The sequence below is a fragment of the Amblyomma americanum genome, chromosome 1 (assembly GCF_052857255.1).
Source record: "Amblyomma americanum isolate KBUSLIRL-KWMA chromosome 1, ASM5285725v1, whole genome shotgun sequence".
Taxonomy (NCBI): domain Eukaryota; kingdom Metazoa; phylum Arthropoda; class Arachnida; order Ixodida; family Ixodidae; genus Amblyomma; species Amblyomma americanum.
The window spans coordinates 443,700,403-443,715,519 of NC_135497.1; the positions used below are offsets into that span (position 1 = coordinate 443,700,403).

At 44.9% G+C, this 15,117-nt stretch overlaps 1 protein-coding gene across 2 annotated transcripts in view; it reads left to right on the forward strand.

Moving 5' to 3' along the window:
* Positions 1-10,208, forward strand: part of LOC144115921 (golgin subfamily A member 1-like) — a 143,573-nt gene extending 133,365 nt beyond the window's left edge. For both annotated transcript variants that reach the window (XM_077650550.1, XM_077650551.1), the window contains one exon: positions 2,044-10,208. In XM_077650550.1, the coding sequence (XP_077506676.1) occupies positions 2,044-2,262 (219 nt within the window). In that variant the 3' untranslated portion in view covers positions 2,263-10,208. The remainder of the gene's footprint in view (positions 1-2,043) is intronic.
* Positions 10,209-15,117: the final 4,909 nt, after the last annotated feature.

A 15,117-nucleotide genomic window follows, 5' to 3' on the forward strand; every position in this document is an offset into this window, starting at 1 on the left:
CTGCGTTGCCCACGTGCCTTTTTTTTTCCAGCCAGTTTTCTGGGTAGCAGACGAATTTTCGTGCACTCCCCAGAGGGCACCACATCTTGTGAAAAAGGCAGATTGTGGACATCAGCAGGAATGGTAGAGTGATCGGAATATGGCTAATTTGACCTTCGTAATTCTATTGAGAGGTTAGATTCTAGTGGTGAACAGAGTTCCGCTGACACCTTGACATTGTTGCTTCCCCGTCTGCTAGCGTGTCAAGTGCTGCGTCTTTGGCAGCAACGTGCTTGTATGGGAAGAGTCATGAGACTCGTGCCTGACGAAAGTAGTACTACCGCATTTGCACAAATATAACGCGTTTTTTTTACTTACATTCAGCTTCAGTAAGCACCTCACATTGTATTCTGAACCAAGCTGCACAAATAGTGCCATCGTTCTGCTGTCTCTTGAGACACTCACAGTGCACTCGCCCACCAGGCTCATGGGCTGCAAGGAGAAAACATTTTGACGACCTTGGGTCATCGAGGCGAAGTGTGTGGTCTGGTGAAGAATTGCTACAAATGTGAAAAGAATGCAGCGCGGGCCGCTGAGAGAGAAGAGAAGGCTGTGAAACAGCCATGAGGAGTAGGGAAGAGAAAAAAAACTGGCAAACGAACACGGAACTATGCTGCGTGAAATACGAAGCAACAAGGCAAAAAGTGTTGTTCCAGCAGCTGCTGCTGCACAAAAGGCTGCATGCATTAATGTGTGGGAGCCTTCCTGTGGAATATTACAGGTTCTTCGCTCTCAGTTGGTGGAGTTATAATTTTTCGCCCTCAGAATATTAGAGGCCTTAGCCATGACCAACTTTCAGCTGTATGACGAAATTTGCAGAGCTTGTCAGTCCCTCGTCCCTGCTGCCTGTGGCTTCCTTCTATTGATTTTATTACTGATGCTGCCAGTTTGCAGGAATGGTTAGATGCTGCCTGCAGAGATGGAGTGTCATGGGATCAGTGCCAGCAGTGAGGAAACTCTCAGCTTTCTTGAATCATGATGAGTACTGTAGCACACAAAAAGGACGAGACGCATAAGAAAGCCATACGCGACAAGCACCCGTCTTTACAACAAGCTCTCAGACAGCACCCATCATGAGCCAGTACATACATGCCTAACTTTCTGCCCTCTTTCTTGAGTCAGATAGGCAACATGGTGTAGCAAGAGTTCAAACCACTGGCCCAAGTGAGACAGCTGGTCAACCCAGTTGAAGATTTAGCAATGAATAATGACGTGTGCCATCTTGTGCATCAACAGCTCACTTGCTGTGTGTTGGTTGTGGAGAGAGTGTGTTGCCTCATGCTGGCACACACATTGTTGCAGCTGCCACAGATAAGGGCTCATTGTGCCCTCAGCTACAGATTCTGAAGGCTTGTTTCTCAGAGCTGCTGGCATTGTAGTTCAGTGCCAGTGGGGTCATATGGTTAGTTTTTTTTTTCTGAAAACTACAGCGGAATCACAAAGGTGTTAAGTGTGTGCCAATTACCAATGGCATGAATTGGAGAAAGAGTGTCCTCTTTGGCATTCTCACATTCACAAGCGTGTGACAGCATGTTGCAGGCTCACATTCTATGCTTACAGGCTGCAGTGCTCTCTCAGGCAATTGCTAGTAGCTCTAGGTCATTTCTGCCCATTAGTATTATGAGCAGTGTAGTGGTTTACCCAGTCTTTGTACATTGCTCATGACCGTAAAGTAGTTGCCGCTTGAGCTTTGAAGCTGTAGAGAGTGAACCTTGCTTCTCTGTATGTCAGCTAGGAGTGTAGCAGGAGCCTGCTGTGCAGCGACTGCTCCAGTCGCATGCTGCTGCATGCTGCTGCTGCTGTGTGGCGAGCACTGCGGTAAACATTCCTGTGGTGCTCTTTATGCTGTGTGGTTTGCAAAGGCACTGTTCTGTTGTGACTGCTATCTTCACGATGGTGGTATATATACCACAGTCACGAACTAACTCTAACTCGGCCAGCCTCCTTTTTTTTTCTGTCATGATCGTAGATTGCTTGCATTTAGAAATGCTGCCCTTGTTGCAGGCACAGCACCTGATCCGTGCCGTCTCTGTGCTTCTTCGATTCACGGCTGATGAGGAGCAGCTGATTCGCGAGCACCTGGACTGGAAGAACTCATGGTTCGGGACACGGCCGCAGCTGCATCACGCACCACACCACCCGTTGCCCCATCATGGGCATGGTGCGGCACACCACCGCTCTGCCCTCACGAGTCACCCCAAGGGCAATGCGAAGACCACCTAGCAGCCTTCCTGTCTATGCAGGGGGGCAGAGCTAGACACCACAGACGTGTGCTGAGAGCACGGACCCATGTCATGTGCCCCATGGCATAGGAGGCTACCTGTAGGGGCACCTGTGCGTCGCAGAGATGCTCCCCTACAAAACCTCTGGCCACAGTGGACACAACAGTGGCATCTCAGAGTGCAAGGCGCACAATACTGCAGTGGACAGGTGCTGCATCATGGAAACGTTCCTGTTTTGAATTGCCAGCCACACTGAGAATGTGTAGGAGCAAACCACTGTGCTAATGGCAAGGCAACAGTGGCTGGAACAAGTATTGCTTTCTTGTGGCATTCCTTTTGGCTTTGTATGGCAGCACTGTACAGCTGGGACCTTATGCATTAGCAAGAGGATCGGCTGTCACCAGTATGAGTTTGTTGTGCGCTGGTGCTGTTCAACTGTGTGGACCTTTTGTTGATGCGTATGTGAGAGCTGAACTGATTTTGTAAAGCAAGATATGATACAGTTTGTATGCATCAGCAGACTTTCGGTTTCATAGATCTTTAATACCGCAAAGACCTCAAGCAGTTGCAGCTCAAATAGATGCTAAATTGGGCCATGAAGCAACACTTCCTGATGATGCCACCTTTTTTTTTTTGTAAATGAAATGAAAGCATATAATGGCTTTTACACACTGCTGTATTAGATTATCTAGAAACATGGGCACAGTGCTTTTCTAAGACTTCCAGCAATGTTACCTTGAGTCAGAGCTCCTTCTGTGACCAGCAAGCTTTGGATGGTGAAGGTTCAAGGTTGAACTGCCTAAATCATATGCACAGCACCCTGATGAAAAGCTCTATACAAATCACATCCGAAGTAAGTGGAATGCGGGAGTGGTGGCAAAATTCCGTGGCATCTTATCAGTGCTAGTTGCTACTGTTAAGTAACAACTATGCCAATATGCTTAAATTTAGCTGTGACTGCCAAGTCCTTTTGAACCAGACTTTTTTGCTGGCTCCAATGTCATGGTGACATTTGTGAAAGGCTGACTCAGCACTGGTGGCGACATATTTTTGGCTGTGCCACACGCTCCTTTGACCTTGTCACATCTTTGCACATTCAGCCATCACTTTTGGCAGCTGTTGTAGTGAAAGCACTCTTCATCTGTCATCACTTCTCTTAAAATGCATGTTTCCTGTGTTTTTTTTTTTTTTATGAAAAAGCAGTTGGTCTCACTTGTGGCAATAATCTCACCACAGATGGCCGTTGATGCTTGTATAGCAGCATCAGCAATGGAAAAGAGCACGACCGCACCAATGGTTTTTGTGCTCTGGGTTTTAACTGCAAGTGCTGCTGCCCTTTGAACTCTGCTGTGATGTGGGCCCGCATACCATCATCTAAGCTGGGTGCATTCTTGCTCAGTTTGTTCCCGGTGACTTGCGGAAACCCCATCATGCAAGGGCAGCTGAAGAAGGCGCTGTGAGCTGGAAACCATGCAACTGCCATCACTCTTGAGCCACTGAAGAAAAACCCAGGCCTGAAAGGACTCGTTTGTGCATAAGTGGAGCACCCTGGAGCAGCGTAGCTCAGCCACTGTTCTTGCATTCCATTTGCTTGTGATGCACCATGTCCACATACCACTGGCTGCCAAAATTGCACTTGTTGTAGCACTGATCAAAGCAATTCTCAGTCAGGGTATTCTCTTGTCTTTTTACAATTTTGGTGCTGTGCATTTTTGCTGTCGAGATGCATTGTCAGCTTCATCTTTTGTTCACCGTTTTATGCCTATGTGAGGGAGGAGATTGGAATGGCAGCCTTATTAGCTATAATCATTAAGATGCGAGTCAAATGCAAAGTTCATGCTGTCCTCCCGGTAGACTATTTTTTTTCTCCATAACGCTAGCAAAATTGTGCCTGCAATTGAGTCTGCATTGGTGAGCTTTGCCCCACACTTGCCACTGCATTCGGGTGCAGGTTGGTTGAGCACCAGGTTGTCTGACATTTCACTGCTTCATTGGGAGCTATATTTTCATATTAATTTCCAAGGACAGAATGCAGCTGTCCATTTTTCATGAGGCACGTCTTGAACGTTCGACACTACACCTGCATGGCTTTTTGTGCACTTTTTTCGAGCAAAGAATGTTGCTTTAAAATATCACTTTGAAAAGGAGAGGACAGGACGGACACTACGCTTGCAGTTGAATCAATGAGAATGCATCCCTTCAATGAGCAAAAAACTCGCACGCTCAAAAGTGAAAATATTGCAGAAGCAACCATAAAAACAAAACCTAAAGGTAAACCTGTCGGATATTGGAAGGAATGTATGTGCAAGAAGATTCTTGTATGAACTTAGGTGTCTTTTCAAAAGTCACGTTCTTAATCGAGTAGGAAATCAGAAGGTGTACCAATATGCATGCCACTACAGCAGTTCCAGACTTCGTGTGCTTCCAAGATTTTTATGGCCAACTGATTTTTACGGCACCCTAAAAGCTGTCTGTGATTTAGAAAGGGGAAACAGTCCTTACAACTCTTGCAATGTACAGGCAAATGCTCACCAGTACAGTGTAATCCACTTATAACGGTACATCGCTTATAACGATCAAATTCTTTAGTTCTCTCATTGCCCCTGTGTAAAAATAAACCGTATACAACAGTACTATCATCGGCGAAATAACAGATGCAGCGATAGGATTCTGGCCTCCCCGAACTTATTTACGACCAAAATTTGAAAGTTTGAAACTTGAAACCACGTCTGTCACAAACGGACAGACGTGGTTAAATTCATGGCAGAGCATTGTCTATGGCCTTGGGAACAAGCGCTATCATTGTCACAATCATTCGAGGGAGGATCCTGCTTGGCAGCCGCCGCACAACACTGTGAGTCACACAAACGTAGTTTCCACCCATTTGTGCTTTTGTGAACTGGGTAAAAAGTGACGCCAACTAAGCGCAAAGCGATATCTCTGCACCTCCTCTCCCTCACTCCACTTTTGTCATTGAGATGGTTGAAAATTTACTCTTTTTTATTACGCACTAGCTTTTCGTGGCCCGTTTCCCCATTTCGCGTTGTCCGCAGCGTGCAGACCTTGGCAGTACACCAAGATGCTGTGCGCTGATAACAGCGCGAAGTGGAGCTCCCATCTTTTGATGGGAGCTCCAGAGTATAGGGGTGGCTGGCTGGGCGAACTTGGCAGAGTGCCTATACGCTTTGCGCCCTTGATGGAGCTCTGGTAGTGGTGGCTACATGTGTTCCTTTTGCCAGTCCAAATATAATGATAATCGGTTATAACGGTCAGATTTTCCGGTTTTCTTAATGTCGTTATAAGTGGATTGCACTGTATTGATACAAAATGACGAGGCATGTTCTCTCAGCCTTATGTTCAGGCATCTGCCAGTCTGCCCTATGTACACGCTGCCACAATGGAGATATATGTACACAAGACCGGTGGCGCAGGACACGTACGGCTTCCTGTGCTTTGTTTCGTAGACTGGTTTCTTCAGCTAAAGCACAGAGCCTTGATAGCTTGAGGGGGCCAGAAACTACATCTGGGACTCCAAATTTCATGGCCACTGTCTTCAAGTTGTGCTAGAGTTATTGTACAAGGCAATACATAACTTTCTTTTCTGTTTCTCTGAAGATGCATTTGGAGGGCCATGCTGGAATTTTTTTTATTGTAGCTTTTTCTTGAGAGCCTCTGCAACTGCTACAGTTATATCAGCAGGAAAACTTGCCGTCTTCAGTCTTTCATCCTGGTGCCTAAAACTAGTTTCTACTCTGTGACGACAGGCCTTGAGTAGTGATAACGTAAAACAGGAGGTTGCTACTGTTCTCTTGATTAGTTTCAAATGCGAAGAGTCGTAAGGCAGTAGTCCTTTCTTGAACCATAGTAGATACACCCAGCATAATTTCCCATCATGAGCAAAGTATAGGTGAATAGCTGAAAACTATGAAATCCTGAACTGGTAGTTCTATGGAAAAGTTAAAAGAATTCTTGATCCCTTTGAATTGGTCCAGAATCAAGTCTGCAACTTAAACCAAGTTAACTAGAGGATTAAGTTTAAAAACAACACAGAAGCTGTCTGAAAATGTGGGAAATGCGCTCATTGTTCAAATGCAGCTCAAGCAGGCGACCAAATTTTGCCAAAAAAAAATTTGCAGAGGACAGGAGTAACGCTCGCGCCACTGCAAATTTCACGTTTCTGAATATAGAAGTTTACTGTACGTCTAATTATTGTGGAATTTAAATACAATGTCAGCAGTTCTCAAAAAGGTCTCAACGGTTACTCCGCAAGTATTCTGAATTGGCACACGTCCCATCTCTTCAGTACACTCCTTCACTGCAAGGAGCAGTTCAGCATGTGGCACCAAGTAAACTTCTATGTTCACTGAGAACACTGAATTTGCACTGCACAAGTCCTGGTGTAGAATGTCAACCATCCGCCGCGGTGACTTACTGGTTATGGTGCTCGGCTGCAGACCCTAAAGGCGCGGCTTTGATCCCGGCTGCGGCAATTGCATTTCAATGGAGGCGAAATGCTAGAGGTTCGTGTACTGTGCAATGTCGGTGCGCGTTAAAAGAACCCCAGGTGGACGAAATTATCCGGAGCCCTCCACTGTAGTGTCCCTCATAGCCTGAGCAGCCTTGGGACGTTAAAGCAAAGAATGTCAACTAAGGCATCCGAACTGCCCATCTCGAAGGGGTCCAAGTAACTAGTACGCGTAGATGATGTTGGAAAAACTTGCTTAGTTGTGCTTGCCAGCTCTCTCTCTCTCTCCATAATGATGGCTCTGAACGGGCATTTGGGCTTGCGTGTTTTCATGTTGAAAAATATCTTCAACGCATTACCATTTCAGTTTCCTACTTCCCTCTCCAGTTTTATCCAAACCTGCAACATTCAAGCAGCTTGAGTGCTTTGGGCCCGGCTAAGGGCCTGAAGTTCTTCTGGACTGCATTTGGAGCCTTATCTTCAAAAATCTACCACGGTAGAACAGCAAAGCCTCCCTCCTGAACTGCTTGCACGAGAGACAACTGCGGTTCTCGGAAGTGCTGAATGATGCTGCTAATAGCAGAGTGGCCACTTTTTAAGGTCTTGCAAGCTTTGTTACGCAGTCGACACATTCAGAAATACAATGCGCTTTCCCCTTGCGACTCACCTTCTGTGCTACTCTGTGAACTGAGGCCAGTACTTGATGCTTGTGTTCATGCTTGTCCGTCCTGTCATCACCTTTTCTATGCGATGTTTTAAAATGACATTCTTTGTTCCGAAAATGATTCCCCCCTCATTCTACATTGCTAATGTTCACTTCTTGTGCAGCTCACCAGACTGGCATTGTAACTAATAATGAAGAACAGTGCTGTACCAAAATGCTGCTAAAACTGTGTAAAATGGTTTTTAAGAATCCTGAAAGTGCTCTTGCGGACAGCTGTGGGGTCAGGGGCAGATGCTGAACCCCATTTTTCTGCTGAAATACATGGTATCACCCCCCTCTCCGACTGCTTCCTCCAAGAGTGACCCATAGATCTGCCCCTGTATGGGATAACCAGCATAATGGTCTTATGCTGCTGTCAGAGTTTATAGGCATGCATTGCTGAAGTCGGCTGTTTAGTAACGCTTTGAGTACAGTGTGTGGCTGTATGGCAAGGCTGCTTCTTATTCCAAAAGCAATTTCATCCAGCACTGCAGAAAAAACACACGAACCCCTGCTGTTTTGCTGGCATGTAATTCAAACAGTGCTGCAGCTGGATATTGTGTTTGTCAGCCACACTTTCTTATCTGCCAGCGACTTGGCAATCTTTGAACTGGAATCATCTAGTGGGAATGGCATTTGTGAAACAAGTGCTGTGAGCCTCAGCAAAAGGCCCACAACCTGTGGCACAGCCATGGGCAAAGGCCTGTGAGAGACGAAGCCAGCAGCTACTGCAAGGACTAGATGTCTTTGCCTGCAGGGGTCACATGTCGAAAGGATGCCTATTGCGTTTTCTGTCATGCCTGTGAGGTATGCCATCGCACTTGAGTGGTCACGATGCACGTTTGCAACTATGAGTGCAGTGCTCACCGTGCCAAAGGAGCACCTGGGAAAGCAGAAAACAAGTGCACGCTTTTGCCTTGCTGCATGGGTATGCAGTTCTGCACCGCCTTTTTCTTGCTGCCAGGCATGTTGAGAAACTCTCAGCGTGCTCCACAGTTTTTTAGCTTTATGGCGGTTGTAAATGGTGCAGCAGGGAAGTTTTAGAAAAACCATTTGCAGCTGTCAACAGTGGCTTTTTTCTTTTGTGGCCTGGATCGTGAAGTTTGCCTCAAGCAGGTGTTGCTCATGCAACACAAAGCTTGCACAGCTAGCCTTTGGCACAGCATGCTGCTTTAGTCAGCAAGGAATGAGAGCTTGTAGTGTTAGGAGCTGCTTGCTTTTCACTGAAATGACGGAGGATACGTAATTGGCTCATCTGGTGCTGACTATGAAAATGTTGGCTGATTTACTGTGGTGCTGGAATGAACAACTAGTTTCCTGGTGTGCTCCATAAACAATGTACTAAACTGTGTTACAGGAAATATTTTTGATACTGTCCCTCTCTCCAGAGCCGCCAGTGTAAAGCAGCAAATCTTTTCATCATTTTTGCTGCTTGTTTTCCAGGAAGCAAAGCAATTTGTGACCATCTTCAAACTTGCGTGTCTTCATTCACGTTGTACACAAGAAGCGATCAAGGCCTTGAATTGTTGCATCCGCAGTGCTAATATTGTGGCCCACTCTGAATTATATTTGCACTTGCTTTCTCTCCTTATCAAGACATTTCGTGCAAAAATTTAACCTGCACGGCTGGGGCTGGCACTCTTACTTTGGCTCACTAGGGGGAGGGGGGGTGGAGAGTTGAGAACGCAAACGGGAAGGATGTGTGCTTCTGACATGGCATTGCACTGTGCTCATGCCTTTCTTTCCCGCCCCAGTGCTGTTAAGTAGCAACATGACCTAAAGCAGTGCGAAAGATGAATGACATGGGTGCACCCAAGGGAATGTTAAGTGCAAAGCTGTCTGGGGTGAGCCTCAATGATGCGAAACTGAGCATAGCTGCACACCACAACTAGCGTGCTGAGTATCAGCCAAAGCTTCATACAGGACCCCAGGAAAGGATTTCTCGGTGGAAAAGTTAAATACTTGATAAACACAGTTGCAGAAACAAAAGGTGCATGCTGATTTCTCTTCAAATTGCTGAATGGATTAGGCATGAGGGCAAATAATGTCATGGTGCAAGTGAAGCGCAAAAATAAGCAAACTTGTTCTCTGCATGTGAAGTCAAAACATGCTGTGCGTCTTTTGCCGTCATCATGTTCTATTGCAGATAAAACTCGAATGGGGCACTGCGAGTGTAAAATGTGTAGGTTTCAACTGATGGCAGTTAAATTCAGTGGTGGCACGGTTGGTTTTCAACTTTTTGCTTGAAACTATCAGCATTTTCTGTGAATGAAAGCTAACAGTGCCGTTACTTAACCTCAATCAAGTTGAAACATTACATTTTCATGAGTTTTTCTAGCTATCCGTAAGTATGTCTGCAGCAGCATCTTGTTTTAGAATTTATCCACAAACTATGTTCTTATGACACTAGCTGCCATAGTTACCTCACCCAGTGAGCCTCTGTGAGTGGTTTCACTGCCCAGAAGTGAAGCCCACATTGCATTATTAGTTGGAACGGGTTGTGGGAAAGCGTACCATTTCACACGCCTCAGCACTCAGTGCACTGCATCTTTTTGTTTTTACAGGACGGTGGCCTCTTTCGAGAGCCGAGAAAAATATTATTCTAGGGTACTTCGCAAAGCGACACTTTTTTTACATTCCATGCTGCTATTCACGCCCTCTCCAAAAAATCACATGAGAGTGTCTTGCCTTCGTGGAGGTGTAGACAAAGGGCGTGCTGCATCGCTCGTTTAAGTTTGTGGATGTTATTTTAATAAATTTCTCCACGAAAATGTTATAATGTGGTGACTGTCTAATTTTATTCTCTGGCAGGCCTTAAACTCGCACGCTTATCATGAACAACCTGCGATTTCAAAAACCACATGCTTCTGGGCCACTGAGCAGACAAGAGTAGGGAAATGAGGGACTTGTTACGACACTCATGAAGGAAGCCAACAGTCACTGAAACCAAGGAAAGCATATGGGAATGTTTTTTTTTTCTCTCTCTTTCGTTCTGGGGTGCCGTGCTGATTAATGGGAACTCAGTAGTGTAATTACCTATGGCCAAAAGATGATTGCAGAAAAAAAAATTCCCCTGTGCTTTCCTTGGTTTCGCCGACTGTTGGCTTCCTTCATATGTATGCTACTGGACTAGTTGGTTTAGCATTACTTCTGTAACGGTGCGAAGCAGCAAGGAACAATGACAGCAACGACACATGGCATCACTGAAATGCAGTGGCACGCATTCAGAAATTAACCAGCGCTGCTGCGTGTCATCCCTAAGGCCTCTAGATTCCCTCAATTTCGCGAAAAATCATGGATTTAAGCATTTTTTGCAGAATTTTGTGTTGGCAGCCAAATTCTCATCTTGTGATACAATTGCTGTTATGGACACCATTACAGGACGACGGGAAAATGGCTAATTTACCTTATTTTTATGAATACAACGCAAGAGGCAGTTTGAGACCTCAGGAAAATGCTTTAAAAAATATTATGACAAAATCCCAAACTCTTCAGGCCAACCATAGAAGAAGAAGGATCCACAGGTCAGGTTTCTGGCAGAAAAGTTAGAAGTTTGCAAGCCTGCCTAGACTTAGTCAAGAATCGGTAGTACTGGCTGCTGAGTGGCAAGTTTACCTGAAAACTGCTTGAGAACTGAAATCCACTGACAGAAACCTTGCACGCTTTCTAAGCGAGGAAAACAAGGCAAAGATTTCAACGTCCCATCTTTCTGGGCTGGAACGAAAGAAGTGACCTCAACACACTCATCCATTGCAGTCTCAATATGCAGCAATTCTTTGAGTGAGGATAACACAAACCATTACTTGATGTTGAGCTACATCCAGAGGTTTCGAGCTGCCCTAAAAAATTAGAAAATAATAGGCCCCAGCCTGGACCCCAAAAATGCACCAGGCTTAATCTAATCGGAACATAAGAGAATCCATTGAGGGAAGGACAACTGATCCTTTTGCACCCGCAGGCGAGAAATAGAATGTAGGAAAATTCTACAAGTAGCAGCTACCTTCAATTTTAGAAGACTGACCAGTGCAGTATGCAACGCGTGCACAGAAAATAAACTTGCATTTTTCTTTCAAGCGCCTTAAGCTTCCCACAAAATTTCACAGATTCTTAGTTGAAATTCAAAATTGTTTTTTTTGAGGAAACGAAATGGTGCAGTATCTGTCTCATATATCGTTGGACACCCGAACCACACCACAAGGGAAGGAAGGAGGGTGGGAGTGAAAGAAGAAAGAGGTGCCGTAGTGGAGGGCTCCGGAATAATTTCGACCACCTGGGGATCTTTATAGTGTGCACTGACATTACCCAGCACATGGGCGCCTTTGCGTTTCGCCTCCTTCCAAACGCTGCCGCCGCGGTCGGGATCGAACCCGGGTTGTGCATTTGCGGAATTTCTCAGATTCTTTATTCTGCATCCACAGAGTTTGGAATTTTCCACTATAGAAAGTTAGGAGCCTTAGGCATCCCTTTCTCTCTTGTCCCTTGTTGCTTATACTGTTATGCAAGCAATGTTGAGCACCACATCCCATAGTTCAGTTACGAATCCTCTGTTTTCTTTCAAATGGGCCAGAAAGCTGGACAAATACTAACTACCCATAGTGCACAAGACTGAACATACTTAACGAGTGGTTTATTTTTTTAATTTGTGTTTATACATAAAGCTTGCAGTAGGTGTCCTGGGCAACACACAACAGACCAGTAGTACACACAAACATGAAGCTGAGGCTTTTGGCCTCAGTTTTTGTGAGAATGCTGGGTGCTTATGATGCCTGGTGCACATGTGCCACTGCCTAGGCTGAAGAACAGGCAGCACAATGTGAAGCAAGTTCTTTTTCAGCACTTTGTAAGTGGCAGAAGCACAGCAAGAAATTTCTACAAAAGCAGATGTAGGTGAAAGTAGTTGCAGTAACAGCTGCAATGGAAACCATTGCACTTCCATTTCTGTCGCATGGTGTGTAAGGATATTTTTTACATTTTCCATGAGCTCACAAATCGGGTCTCTAGACCTCAATCACAGGTTTTTGTTGCGTTTGGGCATCTCCTTGACAAGGGAAGTGTTCCTAATGTGGTCATTGCATTTTTTGTGCTCAAGCTCACCTCATCATATCAGTGATATTAGGCAGCGTCCAGTGTGGTTTGAAGTGTTGAAGCTCGAAGTAAGTTGTTAGGCTCAGCTTGGGCATGTTGGCTTACCTGATGCCAGTGACAACTGTTTAAGCCACTGTGCTCAAGCCAAGGTAACCAAAACAATGTGATAGGTATTATCACACACAGTCTGTGCAGGCAATGAATTCGCTTTGAAGCACAGCCAAATTGTCCAGTGTTGTCTCATACAGCTGTAACCAAAATCTACTTTTCTTTAAGCAGTTGATTTTGTAGTGCAATGTAGTTCAGGTAGGACAACTGGACACATGAGGACACAGGTCATCACTGAGAAAAAAAGGGAAGTACATTTGGCAAACTACTGCGGGTACTTCACGAGAAGTCACCTGGACAAGGCCAATCGCATGACAAAACCTTGTGTGCATGAGCCTCTGCAGGTACTTGCTAAATGGATGCTGTGGACTTTATTTTTAGTAATATTCAATAGCTGAGCATTTCACACAATACACATCACAGTAAGGTGATGCTTTCACTGTTGAGAAATTTTGCGCTGTAGCTGGTGCATTTTCTAAATCCTCTCCAATTTAAACTTGTGATGGCACCTAGCATTAGTTACTTTAATTTAGCTTTCCACATTTTTGTTTTTACCTTTGTTGTGTGATGAAAGTGAACTAGAGGTAGCAACAGAAAAACCACCTAATAATGAGGCACGTATAACGCATTTTCTTTTCTGTTCAACAACAAAAAAAAACCTGCCCTCGTGTCACTTCAGTGCACTGTGGAAAATACGGTGTTGGCAATGTGTCTTTTTTTTTCCCTTTTTTTCTAGTTATTTGCAGTGAAGTTAGACTCTTAGTGATCAGAAAAAGTAGTAATCCGTCAATCTAGGCCAAGTTCAGTTTGAGCTGAGTGGACATTTTGATGCTTGAATTAACACTAACACCAATTGTGCAGGGATTTTTCAGCTCTAGCACCACAAGAGTACATCCTGAGATGTGCTACAAGCTTTCCAGGAGACCGCCAGTTATTAGTAGTGTTGGTTCTGTTGTTTTCAATTCAGGTAACGACCTTAATTGCTGGAATGAATGTCAGTAATGAGACTGCTAGTGGAAAATTGAGCCTCCAAATATTGGCAAAAGTAGTGGTACATTTCGTAGTGTTTAAAAGAAACAGCAGCAAAGATTGGCAAAATGTCCATCTACAGCATTAGTGCTTCTGGCGGTTTGGATAGGTGCAAGCAGTGCAGCAGAACGTCAAGGTGGAACTGCCTCAAGAAGTCAAGTGCAACTGTGTGGCTGCCAACAGAAAATAGGAAAATCGCAGTATGAACCAACTTGATTATTTTGGAAACGAGCAGGAAATACTTTATCATTAGACACCTCGCACAGCCCTTCAGAGCATTACGCATTATAGCACCACCAAATTTCTCAAGCTGCAAATCAAGGTGAAACTGGAAACACAAAGGAAAAGTGTTTGGCTGCCCACAAGAAAAGGGAAAATGGAAATTTGAGACACCTTGGCAGTAGTAGCAGCTGTCATGAAATGCTGCAGTCATTCCAAATTTCCTGTTTGTCACAGCTGCAACCACAACCTGAAGTTTAAGAACATTAAAAACTAAAGCATGTGGCTTTCGTGTGCAAAATTCTTTCTCCTTTTCCTTTAATACTTCTTGCGCAATCTACATGGCTCAAACCAAGGTATGAACACTATACAGAACCTTGTTTTGCCTGCATAGAGCAGGCTGCTTCAGTGAGGGGGTTGTAACTTGTAAGCATCTTGCTGTTGACATTTCTTACACCTTAGCCAACAGTAAAAGCAACATGACAGCAACAGCATTACTGTACTATTCTGCCATCAACACCACACGTGGTGCATCCATTTCATACCTGCAAGGGAGCTTGCTCAAGAGAGCACCATTTGTCTGCATTCCCTGGGTTTCTCTCGAAAGGTGATGCCACAGGATTGCTCGTCTACACGGGGAGGTATCAGAATGGCATGTGTTCAGAGCTTCTCGACTGATCACAAGTGTTGCTGCTCGCACGAAACTGAAGAAGCGGAATGAGAACTGCAGCAAGCATCAAATGGAGGGGCTAAATTTGTAACCTTGAAAGCAGAGTGCTACCACCTACTGCCAGCACTATTTCATTGACACCCATGTGGTCTGCAAACTGTATTCTCCGACAGTGTCCCAAGCCACGGACAGTGCGAGTTGACCTTTTCTGTCATCTAGCCCCCATGTTGTTATAGTACGTGATTTCTGAATAGCATGCCCAAAGCAACCAGCAGCAGCTTTCACCTTCACACAACAGTCGTGTACTAACCCTCTAACCCACGCTGGCCCACACGTGGAACTTCCCTCCCATTCCAGCAAACCTCACAAATTTTCCTGAATTTCAGTGCACCTCTGATTACCCCTTTCCATTCTACAGCTGATACATGCAGTGTTCATAAGATGAGCAGTCAAAAACACTGGCCATTAACCCCCTAACAGCTGCATTTTTTTTTAAATGGTACCAAAATGGTCATTTAATAACCATGCTGCCATCTGTTGGCAAACCAAAAATATGCTTTGGATGAGCTGTTTGCCT